Raw genomic sequence first — 20711 nt, 5'->3', positions numbered from 1 at the left:
GGTGTAGTGAATAGTGAGCAAGTAGCTAGGGTGTACCCTATAAATAACATGATGCGTTGGCGCCTGGATGTGGTGACAAGTAGGCAAGGGTACTCACATTGCGGACGAGTAAGGGTATAGAAGCTACTCCAAAAATGTAGGTTTAGAATACCATCTTGGAACATAGGATATCTAACGGGTAAGAGACTAGAATTGATAGGTGCTAGGAGGAGAAGAAGGATTAACATAAATTGTACAACAGAGACTAGATGGAAGGGTAAAGGTGCCAAGGAGTTGGATGAGTTTAAACTTGAGTACACAGGAGGATAAAAGTAACAGAAATGGAGTGTGTATAATAGTGGATAAAGATTTAAAGAATGATGTGTTGGATGTTAAAAGATTTGGTGATAGAATTATATCCAACACGTGTATAATTGTGGATAAAGATTTAAAAAATGATGTTTTGGATTTTAAAAGATTTGGAGATAGGATTATATCCATCAAGCTTGTGTTGGAGAAAGAGGTTGTCAATATAATTAGTAGTTACGCACCCCAAGTAGGATTGGATGAAAGTAGTAAGTTACAATATTGGGAACACATGGATGAATTAGTAGATTTTAGTCAAGGAGAAAAGATTATAATAAGGGGTGATCTGAATGAACATGTTGGGAGAGATTATAGAAGCTATGAAGGTGTACATAGATGATATGGCTTTGGAAAGAAGAATGCGGCAGGGCCTTTAGTTTTAGAATTTGTTGTGGCTTGTGATTTATCCATTGTAAAAACATGCTTTGAAAAGAGAGGAATATTTAGTTACCTTCAAAAGTGGGCATCATAATAGCCAAATACATTTATTTCTAACTAGAAGGTACGATAAGTTGTTATGTAAGGATTGTAAGGTTATACCAGGGGAAAGTCTAACCACACAACATTGATTATTGGTCATAGATATGTGTCATAACGTCAAATCGTAAGAAAGGTGAACTTTTCGCCCTAGGATAAGGTGCTGAAGCTTAAAAGGAGTTGCCTTGAAATCATCTACTGGCGAAATGGTAAACCAAGGAAAGTGGGACTTTGATAGAGATACTAATACAATGTGGAACGAGATGACAGCTTCTATTAAGAAGGTTGCTAAAGATGTCGTAGGAGGTCCGAAAGGAAAACAACATTCCTCTAGGGCGACTAGGTGGTGGGATGATGAGGTTCAAGCATCCATTAAGGTTGAAAAAGCTGGTTTTAAGATATGGCAAAGGACTAAGGATGTAGAGGATAAAGAAAGATATATTTTCCAAAATAAAGATAAGAAGATTGTGGGAAACAAAAAGGGAGAAGAAATATGAACAATTGAATATCTTTATACCAATTTGAGCACAAAGGAAGGGGGAAAGATCTCTATAAGTGTTGAGATGGGCTACTTTACTTGATACGGGTAATTTACTCTTTATTGTTTTAAGTTATTTTATGTTTTAGTTTTTTCTTCTTTTCTGTTTTTTCCCTTCTATCCGATCTCTATTTGGGATTCCTAGTTGTAGTGGGAATTCCTAATAGGAATAGGATTGGGGGGGATTCATACTTTGATTGTACTTTGAGATTATTATAAATAAGGGGCTGGATGATCGATTTAGATCATTCAAGCATTCAGTTCATAGGGTTGTTAACATGGTATCAGAGCCAACTCTGATCTAAGAGCAACCTTTCTCAGTTTTCTGGTTTTCTGGTTCTTCCCCCTCTCGGTTTCAGTTTTTTTCTTCTCCACCACTCTTGGCCTCTTTCTCTCCAACAGGGCAGCAACTATGAGGTGATCTAATGCAAGTTTAGCTGCTGCCCTCAATGTCACCTCATTGAAGATCGAAGAACAGTGGTGTGACCTAAATCTGCCGGCAGGTTTCCTCCATCTTTGGAGATTGAGCTATCCTTTCAACTGAAGTTTGATTTCTGCTTTTGTGGAGATTGGTTCCTGCTCTTACTGGTCTACACCATTCCCTGTTTGAAGACTGCAGATCTGGATCAAAACCAATTCTGATTCAACCATGCGATTTCTCTGCAATCAGGTTTTTTTCCTAAATTTTGACAAATTTAGGGCTTTTTATTGGCTCATCAGAAGGAGCTAATTTTTGGAGGATAACTTCCCTACTATTAGAGGGAAACTCGACCCAAGTTTCAGCCCATTCTGACGGTTGAAAATTCTGCAATCTCAAAACCCATCTTTCACACTCGATTCAAGTTTTTTTGAAGAACTGGTTTTTTTTCTGCTTAGCTGAATTATGGGGGACTCAGAGATGACTACTGCTACTTCTGGAGGAGATGGTCATACTAGAAATGACTTTCTTCCCTATGTTGTTGCCACTAAACTTGATGGTACGAATTACTTAATTTGGGCCAGATCATTATCCTTGACCGTGGCTAGTAGGGGACTTACTGGCCATCTTACTGGCACCACCAAACAACCTACTGAAGATGGTGCTGCCCGTACTAAATGGGCTTCCAATGATGCTATGTTGATGTCATTTGTTCTGAATTCTATAACCACTGATCTTTCCAGTCAATATCTCCTCCTTGACACTGCTACTCATATATGGACTGCTGTCAAGGGAACTTATGGTCGATCAGGAAGTGGTGTTCAGGTTTATGAAATCAGGAAGACACTCCAAAATACTACTCAGAAGGAGATGTCTGTCACTAAATACTATGCTGCCCTCAAGTGTTTATGGCAGCAATTGGATCATTATGCTCGGTTTCAACCAACTACTACTGCTGACATTACCGCTTATCATTCTTATGTTGATCAGTTTCGGGTCTATGATTTCCTGGCTGGCCTCAATGATGATTATGACCTTATTTGGGTGCAAGTCCTTGGTAGGGTTCCTTTTCCCACTTTAGAGGAGACTTTTTCTTATGTTCACAGTGAAGAGACACGAAGGGCTGCCATGATGATTACTCCCAAAGTTGAGAGATCAGCCTTACAGACTGCTGGCTCCACTCCTGTTACTTCTTCTGACAGTGTTGTTGCTACTACTACTACCAAAGAGCCTGTGAAGTGTGAGCATTGTCACAAACCATATCACACTAAGGCTCAGTGTTGAAACCTACATGGGAAGCCTGCTGATTTTGAGGCCAAATGTGGTCGTGCCAAGTATAAAAACAAAGCCAATCACACTGAAAGTGTAGCTCCAACTCCCACTGCTGACATCGGTTTCTCCCAGGAAGAACTCCAGGCTCTACGTCGTATGTTGAACACATCCGCTGCCTCTACTACGTCTGCTGCCAATTCAGGTTCTGCCCATACAGGTATTTCCTTTGCTGGTCATTGTGCATCAGTAGTTTTCACTCCATGGATCATAGACTCCGAGGCTACTGATCACAACAGGTTCTTCCAGCCTTTTTAATACATATTCTCCTGCTTCTAGTAAGGATAAAGTCAAAGTTGCTAATGGGTCCCTCTCCTCTATCTCAGGGAAAGGATCCATTGGTTGTTCTCCTTCCCTTACACTGTCATCTATGTTGCATATTCCGAAATTTACAACTAACCTCCTTTCCATTAGCAGTATCACCAAATTCCTGAATTGTAAAGTAACTTTTTTTCCCACTCACTGTGTTTTTCAAGAACTGGACTCGGGGAAGACGATTGGATCGGGTAAAATGCATGGAGGATTGTACCTGCTTAATGGAGATCCTACACCTACCCAGGCTTTACCTTCTGCATCTTTCTCTTCTGAATTACACAAATGGCACTCTAGGCTAGGCCATCCCCCTTTAGGTACTTTATCAACTTTATTTCCAGCATTAGTTAAAGTCTGTACTAAGGAAGACTTTTTTTGTGAGCCTTGTGTCTTGGCTAAACAGACACCCTCAAATTACCCTATTTCTAATAAAAGATCCTCTTCCTTATTTCATGTTGTTCATATTGATGTATGGGGTCCTAGTAGGAAAGCTTCCCTTTCTGGACATCGGTGGTATGTCACTTTTATTGACTGCTATTCTAGGTTCACTTGGGTCTTCCTTATGCACACAAAAAATGAAATTTTTTCATGTTTTCAGCACTTTCATCAGTTGGTTAAGACCCAATTTAATGCCACTCTTCAAATTTTGAGGAGTGACAATGGGACAGAGTATATGGAAGGTCAGTTCCAAAAATACCATGCTACCCATGGAATCCTCAATCAGACCAGCTGTGTCGACACTCCAGCCCAAAATGGTGTGGCTGAGAGAAAAAACCGCCACCTCTTGGAGGTGGCTAGAGCTCTTCTAATTGCTCACAATGTCCCTTCCCTTTATAGGGGGGATGCTGTCCTTACTGCAGCCTATTTAATTAATAGGCTGCCCAGTCAGGTTCTTAATTCTAAGGCCCCTATTGAGCTATTACTTGGCTCTTCTTCCTTTATAGTCCTACCTAGGGTATTTGGCTGCGTTTGTTATGCCAGGGATACAAGGTCCCCTGGTAAACTTGAACCCCGTAGTCTCCGCTACATTTTCTTGGGTTACTCTGCTACACAAAAAGGGTACAAATATTATTACCCTCCATCCCGCCGGACATTTGTCAGCATGGATGTTGTCTTTCATGAAAGTGTTCCATATTATGTGTCCCCACCTCTTCAGGGGGGGAGTGTTAATGAAGAAGTGCTGACTATTGACTCTCCACTTCCACTATAGTCTGCTTACCACGAGTCTGAACCAGTTCGGCCTGCCCCTGGACTCAGGGGGAGAGGTTCCTATACAGGGGGAGCAATCTACCCCGGTCCAGACTCCTATCCAGAGGACTATTAGTGAATTTCAGCGGAGGATTGATGACAGTACTGCGAAGACCTATGCAAGGAAACATAAACAGGTTCAATCAACTATTGGTCCAGTACCCATCCAATTGCCAAATCCGGATCCAGGACCTGCCTCTCCATCTGGTACTGTTCCTTCGCCTGAATTACCTATTGCTCTTCGCAAAGGTGTCAGGACATGCACTCAGCATCCTATATCTCATGTTGTTTCTTATGACTCCCTTTCCCCATCCTTTCGTGCGTTTGTTTCCTCTCTTTCTTCTGTTCGTATTCCTAACAATTGGCAGGAAGCTCTATCAGATGGAAAGTGGAAAACAGCTATGATGGAAGAAATGGAAGCCTTGAAGAAAAATAACACATGGGAGCTTGTGGTTTTTCCACCTGGGAAGAAAACCGTTGGATGTAAATGGGTGTTTGTGGTAAAATAGAAGGTGGATGGCACTGTGGATAAGTATAAGGCACGACTCGTGGCCAAGGGGTTCACTCAGACATACGGCATTGATTACCAAGAAACTTTTGCACCCGTTGCAAAGTTAAATACTGTTCATGTGTTATTATCTTGTGCAGTCAACTTTGGATGGGATTTGCAGCAACTAGATGTAAAAAATGCCTTCCTAAATAGAACACTGGATGAGGAGGTGTACATGGACATTCCACCAGGGTTCTCTTGTGACAAAAACCAAGGAAAAGTGTGTAGGCCAAGGCGTGCACTATATGAGCTGAAGCAATCACCCCGGGCATGGTTTGGCCGGTTCCACAAGGCCATGATTTCTGTGGGCTATAAGCAGAATAATGCTGATCACACACTCTTTATAAAGAGGGTTGGTGAAAAACTCACTGTTCTTATAGTCTACGTTGATGACATAGTGGTTACTGGCAATGATGGTGATGAGATCAGACGGTTGAAGACCTTCCTTGGACAGGAATTTGAGATTGAAGATCTAGGGAAACTACAGTACTTTCTTGGGATTGAAGTGGCCAGATCTGTTAAAGGCATTTTTCTCTCCCAAAGGAAGTATGTCCTAGACTTATTGGCTGAAACCGGGTCGTTAGGCTGTCATCCTTCAGATACTCCTATGGACCCTACTGTTCGACTCAAGGAAAAAGAGGGTGAGCCTGTTGATAAAGGCCGGTACCAAAGGCTTGTAGTAAAGCTGATTTATCTCTCACACACTCGTCTTGACATTGCTGTCGCCGTGAGTACTATGAGCCAGTTTATGCATGATCCCTACTCTTCTCATACGGAGGTTGTATCTTGCACTATTTGAAGTCTGCTCCTGGAAAAGGAATTCTTCTGTCTGCACATGGTCACCTACGGATAGAAGCATACACTGATGCTAATTGGGCTGGTTCTGCAGATCGCAAGTCTATTTCTGGGTATTGCTCCTTTGTAGGTGGAAATCTTGTTACATGGCGTAGCAAGAAGCAAAATGTAGTTGCTCGTTCTAGTGCTGAAGTTGAGTTTCGGGCTATGGCACAAGGTATTTGTGAGTAACTCTGGCTTAAAGGTTTGCTACAAGATCTTGGTGTTCCTATTTGTCTTCCTATGATGTTGTACTGCGACAATAAGGCAACGATCAGCATAGCACACAACCCAATACAGCATGATCGTACCAAGCATGTTGAAGTGGATAGGCATTTCATCAAAGAAAAGTTAGAAGATGGGCTGATTTGTATTCCCTTTGTGACATCTGCTGATCAACTTGCTGATATCTTCACCAAGGGATTGTCTGGGAAATTGTTTCATCCCAATCTAGTCAAGTTGGGCATGATCGACATCTTTGCTCCAACTTGAGGGGGAGTACTGAGATGGGCTACTTTACCCAATAGGGGTAATTTAGTCTTTATTGTTTTAAGTTATTTTATGTTTTAGTTTTTTCTTCTTTTCTGTTTTTTCCCTTCTACCCGATCTCTATTTGGGATTCCTAGTTGTAGTGGGAATTCCTAATAGGAATAGGATTGGGGGGGATTCATACTTTGATTGTACTTTGAGATTATTATAAATAAGGGGCTGGATGATCGATTTAGATCATTCAAGCATTCAGTTCATAGGGTTGTTAACAAGAAGATACCTAAAATGAGGGAAAGGAAGAGTAGAGATTTCGAGCATATTAGATGTATTAAAAGTGAAGATGGTAAAGCACTAATAAGGGATGGGGACATTAATCAGAGATAGAAGATTATTTCTATATTCTACTAAATGAAGACATTTCGAGTAATAGAGCCTGAAAAACTGCATTACTCAACAAGATACCACATTGTAGATAGATACGCAAAATTAAGGTGTCTAAAGTGAAAGAAACCTTAAGAAGGATGAAAGTAGGCAAGGCACCAGGCACAGACGAGGTCCCAATAGAAGTGTGGAAAAACTTAGGAATTTGTAGTTTAACTTGGCTAATCAAGTTGTTTAATAAGATTATGAGCTCAAAGAAAATGGCAGACGATTGGAGAAGTATTGCAGTCCTGAATTACAAAAATAAAGGGGATATTCAGAGTTGCAATAACTATAGAGGCATAAAACTGATGACTCATATTATGAAATAATGGGAGAGAGTTATTGAAACTCGCCTGTGACAAGAAACTACTATTACGGAGAACCAATTTGGTTTATGCCAGGAAGATCCACGACAGAAGCTATTTACTTGCTTAGGAGGCTCATGGAAAGATTTACAGATTGCATGAAGAATCTCCATATGGTCTTAATTGACCCAGAAAAAGAGTATGATAGAGTTCTTAAAGAGTTAATTTGGAATTACTAGAGAAGAGAAGTGTTTCAAGTAAATATGTGGACATAATAAAAGATAGGGTACAATGGCGTGGTAACTATTGTGGGGGTGGGGGGGTCAAGGTAGTAAATTCCCAATTACAATTGGATTACATCAAGAATCAGCTTGATGTCCATATTTATTTGCACTTATCATGGATGATTTAACCAAAGACATTAAAAATGAGGTTCCTTGGTGTATGCTTTTCACTAATGGATTTTGTTTTGGAGGATGAGACAAAAGAAGGGATTAACGCCAAGTTGGAGTTACAGAGATCAATCTTGGAATCAAAAGGTTTTAGGATATGTAGAATGAAGATGGAGTACATGGTGTGTACCTTTAGTTACACTTGGGTGGAAAATGAATTGGTGAAAATTTATGAGAGGGAGTTTTCGCACAGTGATTATTTTAGGTATTTGGGCTCAAACATAAATAAAGAAGGTGATATAGAGGATTATGTTTCGCAGAGAAATAAAATAGGATAAATGAGGTGGAGAGGTGCATCCGGTTTGTGGTGAGATCAGTGTATTCCTTCAAAACTTAAAAGGAAAATTTTATAGGACAGTCATATGACCGCTATGATGTATGGTGCAAAATGTTGGGTTAAGAAGCATCATATAGATAAACTTAGTGTAGCGGAGATGAGGATGTTGAGATGGATGAGTGACAAAACTATGAAGGATAAAGTAAGGAATAATCTATAGAGCTGGTTTGGGAGTAGCTCCATTATATGATAAACTACGAGAAAGTCGTTTAAGGTGGCATGGCCAAGCTCAACGAAGATCTTTGAATGCTTTAGTACGGAGGAGTGATTTGATTCAGATTGAAGGAACTAAAAGAGCCAGAAGCAGACCTAAAATGACTTTAGGAGAAGGGGTGAGAAAAGACATGCATATATTAGGTCTTGTATCAAGTATGACATTGAATAGAGCTGATTGGAGAGTAAGGATCCATGTAGCCGATCCCATTTACTTGGGATAAGGCTGAGATGTTGTTGTATAAATGAAAATATTTAAAACAAAATCCCACAACCAAATACTATCAAAATAGGACCTGTTGTTGCACTGTAACTGCATTAAGTTGCCAATATACCATACAGCCAACCATAATATTTCTTCATCCACTATGAAACATCAAGGATATAGCAACAACTTGTTGTACAATGAAGTCCCTCTTCAGTTACCCTCATGTTGCCTGTCAAAATCTCAGTCCAAGATGCAAAATTTAATGGAAAATTCTGCCTTTCGGTGCATAGAGGAACAAAAAACAGCATAGGAATCTTTGATGGGACACCTCCAAACCTCCCTAGGCCATCAGCAGTTACTGGATCCTTCTTGATGGACTGGTCACTAGTTTGAAGGAATTAAGTGAGCAGTTCAGGAATTCTTTCAGAAGTATTGAAATCCATTTAATAGCATATATAAAATGCAGATAGTATAATTGCCACACAATCAAAAATATCTTTCTATGCCACCAATCTCAAACAGTAACTCTGGTGTACAACTATTACCTCTACATCGGCTGAAGCGTATCCTGGATACAGATTTGAAAGGAGGACAAGAGTTCCTTGCTCATGTGCAGTCTGCATTCTTTCCTCCCATGGCTGAAATAGAAAAAGAAGAATGTTACATTCTCAATAGAGAAAGCATACAATGCTCACATTTTAAATTTCTGTTTATTCTCTCCAAATAAAGATTCACAATCGCATTATTCTTCTTCAGCATCTAAACTTGAAAGGGTTTTATCGTTATTTGTCTAGGAGAAAAATGAGATGCAGGCGGGGATCAAGGGACCCAAATAAGTTTGCGAATTATGTACCCAATGAAGGAAAGATCCGGCTTCCTAATCCAATTGACTCAGATCAAGGTCTGATTAGATTATGGAAAAGAACACAAAATGGAAATTGCAGTAGCTGGAATATAAAGTAACTTCAAGGTAAGAAAGATCAAAGATGTGATATTCCAATAAATAGAAAAAGATTTGTTAGTAAACCAGAACTTAGTGAACCAGATCAGAGAATGAAGGAAAAGAAGAAGAAAAGGAGGAGGAAGAAGAGGAGGGGAGAAACACAAGCCCCAAAAGAGAGGAGAGGACCTGCGGACAGAATAGAAAAACTGCCGCAGGTCTGCTCCAATATATTTATCATAAAGTTAAAGAGGAAAAGGACAAGTATGCCCTTATTACCAAAACGACATAATAAAAGGCAAACAACTAATCATAACACAAAGACCCTTCTGCCCCTACAACTACTTATTCCAACACTCCCCCTCAAGCTGGAGCATATACATCACCTATGCTCAACTTGTTACAACAGGATTTAAAACTAGGAGCAAACAAGGACTTTGTGAACACATCAGCAACCTGATCAGACGAAGAGACAAAAGGTGTCTCAACCAGTCTCTTCAAGACGGCGCTGCAAAAAAAGTGACAATCCACTTCTATATACTTGGTCCTCTTGTGAAATATTGGATTACTAGCAATATAGATAGCGGCTTGGTTGTCACAAAACATCTTCATAGGGGTTGGAACAGGAAACCCCATCTCAAGCAGGAGAGATCTAATCCATATCAACTCTGCAGTAGTATGAGCCATGGCGCTATACTCTACTTCAGCACTAGAACTGGCAATCGTGGTATGTTTCTTGCTTCGCCACGTAACCAAATTTCCTCCAACAAAGGTACAATATCCTAAAGACCCTCACCATCATTAGAGCCAAACTTGTGACTAGGATCCATCGGAACATCTACTAGTTTGGCAGCAAGCATACCAGTTTCGATCAAGAGGTCTAACACATACTTTCTTTGAGACTGGCTGATTCCCTTTTTACTTCGAATAACCTCAATCCCAAGAAAGTAGTGAAGTTGGCCCCCAAATCTTTTGTTTGAAAATGCTGCTGTAAATAACTCTTCACCTCCTTGATCCCAATCTCATCATTTCCTGACACGATAATGTCATCAACATAAACCACAAGAACCACCAATCTCTCTCCTTGACGGCGAACAAACACAGAATGGTCTGAGAAGCACCGAGTAAACCAAAACCAGTCACAACAGAACTAAACTTCTCAAACCAAGCACGAGAAGACTGTTTTAGCCCATAAATGGCCTTGTGCAGCCTACACACACGCCTACTATTCTACCCCTGAGCAACATACCCCGGAGGTTGCTCCATATAGACCTCTTCAAGCAGGTCACCATAAAGAAAGGCATTTTTAATGTCCAATTGGTATAAGGACCAATCAAAGTTCTCAGCCAAAGAAATAATGAGTCGAACAGAATTTAGTCTAGCCACAGTAGAGAACGTCTCAAAATAATCGACACCATAAGTCTGGGTGTACCCCTTAGCAACCAGGCGGGCTTTGAGCCACTCAACAGACCCTTCAGAATGATACTTAATAGTGTACACCCAACGACACTTAACCAGTTCTTTACCAAGAGGTAAATCTACCAACTCCCATGTATGTCGAGTCAGTAAAGCATCCATCTCCATATCCATGGCGGTTTTCTAAGCAAGGTTTTTAAGAGCCTCAGGTGTGAGTCTTAGGAACAGTATAAGACAACAAAGAGATAGTAAGACTATGAGGACAAGCTAAAAGATGGGTTAAAGAGACAAACTTGCCAATAGAATAGGTAACCAAGGATTTCTGAGAACATGAACATTTACCTTTCTGAGTGGCAATGGGTAAGTCATCAGGATCCGGATTAGCTAGTAAGTCAGGAAGAACAGGTAAGACTGGATCTCCACCAGAGGTCAAGGAAGGTACAGGAAGCGATGCAAAAGGGCCAGGCTGATCTGTATGGAGCTGCTCAAAATGCCTCTTGCACCGATACACCTACAGTGGAGAAGTAGACAAAGGAATGATGGCAGGGCTGGGAGGAGGATCAGACACAGCTAATGGATCACTGGACACGGTGGGCTGAGCAGAAAAATAAGATGTACCTTCGAAAATGGTGACATCCATACACACAAATTGCCTTCTAATACGGGGTTCATAGCACCTACGACCCTTCTGGGTCCTAGAGTAACCCAAAAAGATACATTTGGTTGACCGAGGGTCCAACTTATCACCATGGAGACGGAGATTATGCACAAAGCAAACACAACCAAAGACTCAAGCAGGCAAACTAAAGATCGAAACATCGGGAAATAAAATAGAAAATGGTGACTTGTCACCAAGAACAGAGGATGGCATTCGGTTAATAAAAAAACATGCAGTACGAACTACATCACACGAAAAATGTTTGGGCACCTGCATATGCAACATGAGAGCCCTGGCAACTTCAAGTAAGTGCCTACTCTTTCGTTCCGCTACCCCATTCTGTTGAGCGGTATAGGAACAACTAGTTTGATGAATCATTCCGTTAGCAACACAAAAAGACGAGATCTCAGTTTGAACAAACTCTAAAGCGTTATCAGACCGAAAAATTTTAATAGAGGCATTAAACTGAGTCTTTATTTCATTGCAAAAAAATTGAAACACAGATAAAAATTCTGATCTATCCTTTAAGAGGTGCAGCCAAGTAGTTCGGGAATAATCATCCACAAAAGTGACAAAATACCGAAAACCATGTCTATTGCTTGCACAACAAGGACCCCACACATCTGAATGCACCAAGGAAAATAAAGAATCACTACGGGGCATAGGACGAGAAAGAAAAGTAGCACGATGATGCTTTCCCAACTCGCAGCCCTCACACTCTAATTTATTTAAAGACTTAAACTGAGGAAAAACAACTTTTAACCTAGGCAAAGATAAATGGCCTAGTCTACAATGCCATTGAAACGGAGACTCTCCACCAACAAAAGTAGCTGTAGCTGAAGTAGACGGGGCAGCACCATTCAGATAATATAGTCCATCTTTCTCACACCCTCCACCAATCATCTTCCTCGTGTGAAGATCATAAAAAACACAGTGAGAAGGATAAAAGGTTACTGAACAATTCAGACTTTTAGTAAGTTGACTAACTGAAGAAGACTTAAAGGAAATTGGGGAACATGTAAGACAAAAGAAAGGGAAAGGTTAGAATTAAGAGAAACAGTACCATGTCCTGTAACAGGAGTAGAGGAACCATTGGCCATAATAACAGGACGGGTGTGAGAACTGAGTAATAGTACTAAAAACAGATGACTTACCAGTCATGTGAGCGGAAGCCCCCGAATCAATAATCTAGGGTAAGGAAGTAGTGGAAAAGAGAGCAACAGGTGTACCTGCTTGAGCGAGAGTGGCAGCAGTGGTGGATGCCCCAGAAGTGGAAGTGGATGATTCCAGACTCTTGATGCGACATATGAGTTGTTGCATCCCATCACGGATGTTGGTAGACGAATCTCCCAAAGTAGAACCGGCCTTAGTATCACTAGGCGTAACAAAATCAGTACCATCTTCAGAAGCTGCATGATTGGCCAAGTTTTAAGCCCATTCGAGTTTCCCATGCTTGGACCAACATGTACAACAGTGTGACTAGTCTTCCCACAATAAGAGCACAATCAGGCTGCTTTATCAATATGCTGTCCACCAAAATTGCGACCATCAAAGCCACGTCCTCCCCCTGAACCAGGGCCTCTACCATAGCCTCTAGTAGTAGTGAAAGCATAATTTTCCTTCGGGTTTGTTTCAGGCTTGGAGCTAGGAGAGACAATACACTGCAGCCTAGAAAAGGTGTCATTCAAAGTAGGGACAGATTCACCAGCCAACAGATGTCCTTTAACAGCCTTGAGACTAGGACTTAAGCCAGCCAAAAACTTAAGAGACAAAAAACTCATTCCTTTGGGCCTTCAACTTGTCAATGTCAGTAGTAAGAGGTTGGAAGACATTTAACTCTTCAACCATGCCATTGAAAGAACTGTAATAGTCTTGGAGAGACTTGTCTCCCTGCTGAAACTGAAACAATTTCTCATAAAAGTCGAAGAGACGTGTCATACTCTTCTCTTGAGAGTATGTCTCCTTGAGGTCGTCCCAAACTCCCTTTGCCGTGGTATGAAACATAACATTCGCAGCGATATCCGACTCCATGTTGTTCCATAACCAAATTAAAATAAATGCATTCTCCTTATTCCATGTGCTGTACTCCTTAGAGTCAGGTTCTGGAGGAGCAGAGGTAATGTAGCTAAGCTTGTCCTTAGCTATAATGTACACCCGGACAGCTTGTGCCAACAATAAGTAGTTGGAATTCCAATTTAATTTAATGGAGGTAATCTGAACATTAACATTGTCATGGGGTGTCTTCGAATCAGCCATGATATGTACTTTTTAGGAACCAATAAGGATAAGCAAACAATGATAGTCGATTCAGCAGTAGGGGACAGATAGCAACAGCAACCAATAAGAAAATAACTGATCGGCAGGAATAAGGGAAGCAAAGAACAGCAGCAATACCACACTCAATGAAGACAGCCAAGAGGGGAAAAAAAAAAAAATAGAGTCGATCTCAGGGTTTCGGGGAAGGAGAGGTAGACCTTCAAATAAGCAGCCCCATCAATCAAACCAGGTTGCAACAACTTCCAGAAGCAATAAATAACATGTAGAAGCAGCCCTGAACCGCAGAACTTCAACAACAGCCTTCCCAGAGACAAATCGATAATTGTCAGGGTTTTGTCCTGACATCGAATGGAGCAGCCTTCAAGAGTAGATAAAGCAGAAATCTAATCAATCATCAAATCAGGTAGATAGTAGTAGAAATCACTCCATTAATTCTTCTATAGCAGTGGATTTACACCATAGTAAAAGCAGTTGTAGGTGGCTGCACACCACAGGCTAAAAACGATATAGAGAAATCAGAAGAAGATCATGGAGGGGGGGCTTTAATCTGATATACCATGTTAGTAAACCAGAACTTAGTGAACCAGATCAGAGAATGAAGGAAAAGAATAAGGGAGAAACACAAGCCCCAAAAGAGGAGAGGACCTGCAGACAGAATAGAAAAACTGCCGCAGGTCTGCTCCAATATATTTATCATAAAGTTAAAGAGGAAGTATGCCCTTATTACAAAAACGACATAATAAAAGGCAAACAACTAATCATAACACAAAGACCCTTCTGTCCCTACAACTACTTATTCCAACAAGATTAAAACTGGAAAAGATGATATGTCCATATCAGTAGCAGGAACAGCGAATAGAAAATAGGGTATTAAAGAAGTGATGAAAGAAGAACTAGAAGCAGAATAACAGAGACTTGAACAGAAGAAAGAGATCTAGAGAATCTAGAAATGGATACGAATCATCCATTAAGAAAGAACAAGAAGACACCCCAGTCACAAATGGAACATAAGCAGCAAAAACCACTTAACCGCCATTAAAGAACAAGAAGATACCTCAGTCACAAATGGAACATAAGCATCAAATACCACTTAACTAAATTCAAGATCTTTATTCAATCACGTATAGCCAAAGGGCAGGGTGCATGTGTTTATATAGAATGCTCAAATTCCGTCTCCCCCTAGTCCCTACAAATATAACCATCCTAATCATAATACAACTCAAACCACTACCAATTCAACCAAAAATAGAATGAAAAGCATTGTTGGAAAACCAGGATTTTTGACGAGACTCATCCTCCTCAAAACCTGGTGATTTGGGCGAGTCAAACCTGCTCAGGGTGAGTCAAGTTTTTTCTTAAGTTTAAAATTCTCTCCTTTGGTAACATCGATTCCCAGACAAGTTTACACTTTACAGTGAGTAATCTCTCACTTGCAAGACATATTTTAATCTCCTTTTCTTTCACCCCCTTCTCGCTCTCTCCCCTCCCATATCTGTGGCTGTAACAAGCAGAGCACTCCGTTTTCTCTCTATCTAACCATGTTCGGTCTTCCTTTCTCCGATAATTACATTAATTCCGTTAATTCGGTCCCTTTCAGCTCCTGCAGAAACCTTTCAACACTCCTCTAAAATGGCATTCATAGACCACTATGCTTTGAGACCTTCAACTTATCTTCCTCTTTTATTGTTTTCCTTTGAATAGACAAGATCAGTATCAAAATTGTTTTTATTTGATTTTGTGGAATTTTAAATTACTTGTCGTTTCTGCGAATCGGTGGTACATTTGTTGATAGATCAATTCTTTCTAGTAGCATGTTTTATTCTAGGGTTTTGATCTCCATGCGTCTGTAGTTTTTCTTAGAAGTTATTTACTTGTTCAGGTGAAGAGAGGAACCAAGAATAGAAGTAACTTCCGAAGGAGAAGAAACAATGTAGTCCTAGATTGGTGTAAGCATAGTTATCGAGGCGGGAAGGCGACCATGGCGTTTTAGAGGGTAACAAAGCAAGGCGACACCGCCATGGTGGCAAGGCGCCCGCTATGGCACCCAAGGCGTCCAAGGCAACCAAGGAGCCTGGACGCCATGGCAACGCCTTGATAACTATGGGTATAAGACCAACTAGGAGCCAGTAAACCAGGATCCATTATGAACAGGTAAATTGGCTAGATCAAAAATAGGCTTTTTGATGAAATTTGGGGCTAGGGTTTGGATCGATTATTCCTAGGGTAGGGAATGAAATTTGATTCAGGTAGGGTGTGTTTCTGATGGTTGGATTGGTCTGTGAAGAATATGGGTAATGGGATGCTCTCTAGAAATTGGGACATTGTGGTTTGAATGGGGTAATGGGAAAACAATTGGTTCGAGTATTCCAATTGGGTAGGAGGATACTCAATCAAATTATGTGAAGGTGTTGTTAGCAGAATGGCCTGTTAAGAATTTTGGGAGATGGGATGGTTTCAAGAGATGGGTAGGATAAATTAGGGTTCGGGGTGGTTTGGAAGATTAGAGAAGAACGGGCATTGATAGGATGAATCAAACTTACTATAGTTGCAAGGGTAGCTCAGTTGGTTAGAGGATCTTGAATAATTCTTGAGTCTTATTTTGAAATTGAAGGAGAGCTTCAACAGAACCATCTGAGCTTTACACTACAAGGTGTCAATCGGATCAAACACCACGATCCCACCAGCCTTGATTAAACACAAGACAAAAATCTTCAATGTAGAAGAAGAGCAGCAAAAGCTTTCATTAGTATCAGAATTCGTGCCCAATGTTTGCCCCCCTCAAAACCTCATATAAAAGACTCAAAAATAAACTCCTACACTACAAAGGAAAGGCCTAACCCAATCCTCAACCTATTAGGTAACTGAAATTGATTAGGAAACTGAAATAGACTCAAAATAGAGTCCTAATCAAACCCAACTTAAATACTTAAAAAAAACTACTAAAATCACTTAAATTGAACCACTGGTTGAACCGGTTCAATTTACAAACAAAAACACCAAAATTAAACTAAGTATGGAACTAAAACAACTAATCCCGTATGCAACCTAACTACACATAGTTTAGGCCCATAAAAGTGGCCTATTACATTAGAAACCCTAGACTTATTCCTAAGCAAAGAAAAACCAATTTGGTGATAAATCTACTTCACAACCCAAAGCATATTTTTAATAAAATGCCCTTTAGGTGATTTATCTGCATCAATTCTTCTCTACCTGAAAAAAACTCATCCATGAGTTTGATAGAGATGCTCTATCAAACCAACAAAAACCCACCACATCAGCAGACCAGGCTGTCTACCACAGCACTAGAATTCCACAACGATACTGGGCTGGTTATGGGGCCTAGTTCTTGCGGCTACACATGGACCTGTGATTTACATCAGCTCTCCTCATCTTGAAACAAATCTTGTCCACGAGTTTAGTGGAGTTATGGAATAAGACATGCATCATAAATCTTCAATTCATAGTTGTTAAGGCGTCGCCTAGGCGTCCAGGCAAATTTGTAGGTGCCTAGGCGGCTACCACCTTATTGTAGGACGCCTTGCGTTGTTTTAATTGGTATCGAGCCAGATTCTGGCACTTACTTATGCCAAAATCACTTAGGTAAATGTTTTAAATATTTGTAATTTCATTTACTTAAGATATTATTCATAAATAAGCATATAACCCCCCTATTTGAATCCAATAAAAATAGTTAAAAAAACCAAATTCCAAAAGGATAAAAACTCAAACTTCCCCAGTTCAAGAACAAAAATTGGATTTTTGGCAGTAGGTTAAATTTTCAACTTTCTGATGTTGCGGTTTTTCTCAAATCTAAAAATTCCATAAATCTTAATATGGTAAAACATTGCTAAAAACCAAAATTGCGGTAAAATGTTCATTTGTTTTTATATTTTAAAAATATATTTTTATTCAGAACGAGTTTGATAGCATTCGCACACACCAAATAAGGTTTGACCAGAGCATAACTCCTTCAATATAAATCAGATTAAAGCAATCTTGGATTTGTTGGAAAGTTGGTTTTGTGCTTTACCTAATACAAAAAGTCTCATGCAAAAATAAAATCATTTGATCAATCAAATTTCTTAGAGAACAAGAACATTTACTCTAAGTCAAGAGCAAATTAATAATTTATTGATAAGATCATATTTTCTAAGAATAGTATAAACCAAATGTGAGACTAGGTATACCTGAAAATGACCAATTCCAAGAACATATAAACCAAATGTATGTTTTAATTGTTTCAAACTTCCAATAGCTTGCTTCTTCAGTTCTCTAGTCTTCTATTTCTATGTTGATTTTTTATGACTTTATGTGGTTTAATATTGATTTATGATGACTTGATGTGACTTAATGTTGATTTTCGATGACTTGATGTGGCTTAATGTTTATTTTTTATGATATACAGTACATATTGTAGCATACTAAACAATGTTAGAAAAGAGGGGAAATAAAAAATAACACTTGGGCGCCTTGTCGTTTAAGTGCTTAGAAACCCCTCCACCGCCTTTGGTCGCCTTGCCAACTATGCTTCAATTGGAAGTAGAATGCAATAACTGTCGATTTTGCCCACTGCCTCTCCTTAGCTCGGATGCCAAAATAATGTAGAGCTGGATCACAAAGGACCTAGCCCCAGGCAGGACCTTCTTGAATAAAGTTCAATGCTGATTTGATCTTCAAAATACTAGGCAACAATTGAAGAACTTGTAGTAGATCACATAATGAAATTTATTAAAATAAAAATGAAGAAGAAAATAGAAAAGAAGGATAGGATTGGTGGATCTCCAGTTGAATCCTTGTCTCTTGTAGATCGGGAGGACCTGCTACTTGTATTCAAGCTGCTGCCATTGAAGACCTGCAACTCCAAGTGGTTACTATTATCAGTCATCCCCCTTCTTCTCCTAATCCTCTAAATTCAGCCCCATCGATCCCCATTGCCAATACCCCATTAGAACTATCGATCCATTAAAACCCTAAACCTTCACATTCTGTCCAACACTACTCCACATTCAGAATCACTTCAAATTCAAAGCACAGCATTCCTAGTACACCCCCTCCACTCGATCCAAACCTTTGCCCCATCCCATCATCAAAACCCTAAATTCCCTCAACTCCCATTAAAACCCAAAATCCTAAATTACAGTTCCGCCACATCCAGCCATCATCAGACCTCCATACCTTGGCCGAGTGACCCTCTCTACCCCTAGAGAACCCGACCTGAAGCCCTTGCCCTAATTCCATCTCTAAACCCTAGATTCCATCACTTTCACCTTTCCAAAAACCCAAAACCCTAACCCTAGTTGCTGACCAGATCCATTTAACCTACTTCTAACCATCTAAAACTTATAAAACCTAGCTCATTAGACCCCCCCTACAACAGCCTAGCTTTACCATGTAAGATACATCCCCATTACCCTAACCCTAACCCTAAAATTGACCTAAAACCTCAATTCTGCCCCCCTTCGAACCAACAGCTCAACAGATCCTAGTTGCTTGGCTCCTAGTAGGTCTCCTACCTATCTAGGACTACATTAAGTGTTGCCTTGTGAGTAAATAACAAGGTGAAGGGACTGGTGGATCTCTAGTTGACTCCTTGCATCTTGTAGATCGGGAGGACCTGCTACTTGTCTTCAAGCTACTGCCATTTAAGACCTGCAATTCCAAGTAAGTGGTTACTATTATCAGCCATCCCCCCTTTCTTCTCCTAGTCCTCTAAGCCCAGCCCCATCGATCCCCATTGCCAATACTCCATTAGAACTATTGATGCATTAAAACCCTAAACCTTCACATTCTGTCCAACACTATTCCACCATCAGAATCACTTCAAGTTCAAACCACAGCATTCCTAGTACACCCCCTCCACTCGATCCAAACCTCTGCCCCATCCCATCATCAAAACCCAAAGTTTCCTCAACTCCCATTGAAACCCAAAACCCTAATTACAGTTCAGCCACATCCAGCCATCATCAGACCTCCATACCTTGGCCCAGTGACCCTCTCTACCCCTAGAGAACTCGACCTGAAGCCCTTGCCCTAATTCCACCTCTAAATCCTAGATTCCATAACTTTCACCTTTCCAAAAACCCAAAACCCTAACCATAGTTGCTGCCCAGATCCATCTAACCTACTTCTAACCATCCAAAACTTATAAAACCTAGTTCATTAGACTCCCCTACACCTGCCTAGCTTTACCATATAAGATACATCCATTACCCTAACCCTAACCCTAAAATTGACCTAAAACCTCAATTCTGGCCCCCCTTTCGAACCAGCAGCTCAACAGATTCTGGTTGCTTGGCTCCTAGTAGGTCTCCTACCTATATAGGACTACATTAACAGGAGCTCAATAACAAATGGAAAAATATAGAACTTCCAACTAGAGTAACTGTCATCCATGGGAAAACTACCAACACAGAGTGATAAGATCAATGAGGATGCATATGCTTTCAGTACAGAAACACTTGATCGATCATATGAGATGACACAAAAGAAACCAAAAACTATACGAACCAAAGAAAATGACACTGAAAACATTGTGGAGGGGATACATATACAATTCAACAAAGAATTATCCAAGCTAAATAGAATCAGTTAAGATACTGCTCACGTACAACAGATAATATATGTATACATAAACATTAGTCAAACTAAAGTTAAGCAGTTCACTGCACTAACATTATAGAGATCATGTACAAATGAAAAGAGGAAGATAGATACTATGCATAAATGCTAAAAGGAATTATCACTTACAAGTCCCTTGAACCATTTGCTTCTGTCCTGTTAAAATCACACATAATATAAATAGGTCAGGAAGATCAGATGCATACCAAAAAGAACAGTAATGAAAGAATCTGTAAGACAATAAATAAGCATATAATTTATTATATATAAAGTCATTTACATAATAAAATGAGTTTGTTTAAAAGATCAAAACAATAAGGA

The 20711-nt window shown here is 40.0% G+C and overlaps 1 protein-coding gene across 1 annotated transcript in view; it reads right to left on the bottom strand.

Moving 5' to 3' along the window:
* The window catches only part of LOC122641009 (protein ANTI-SILENCING 1), a 76942-nt gene that overhangs the window by 13467 nt on the left and 42764 nt on the right, over positions 1-20711 (bottom strand). The window contains exons 6-7 of the mRNA XM_043834321.1: positions 20520-20546; positions 9024-9116 (exon numbers count right to left, since the gene is read on the bottom strand). Of these exons, the coding sequence (XP_043690256.1) occupies positions 9024-9116; positions 20520-20546 (120 nt within the window). The remainder of the gene's footprint in view (positions 1-9023; positions 9117-20519; positions 20547-20711) is intronic.

Source organism: Telopea speciosissima, chromosome 9, assembly GCF_018873765.1.
Source record: "Telopea speciosissima isolate NSW1024214 ecotype Mountain lineage chromosome 9, Tspe_v1, whole genome shotgun sequence".
Classification (NCBI taxonomy): Eukaryota; Viridiplantae; Streptophyta; class Magnoliopsida; order Proteales; family Proteaceae; genus Telopea; species Telopea speciosissima.
The sequence above is the reverse complement of the archived record's forward strand: the minus strand, read 5'-3'. Positions and strand labels throughout refer to the sequence as shown.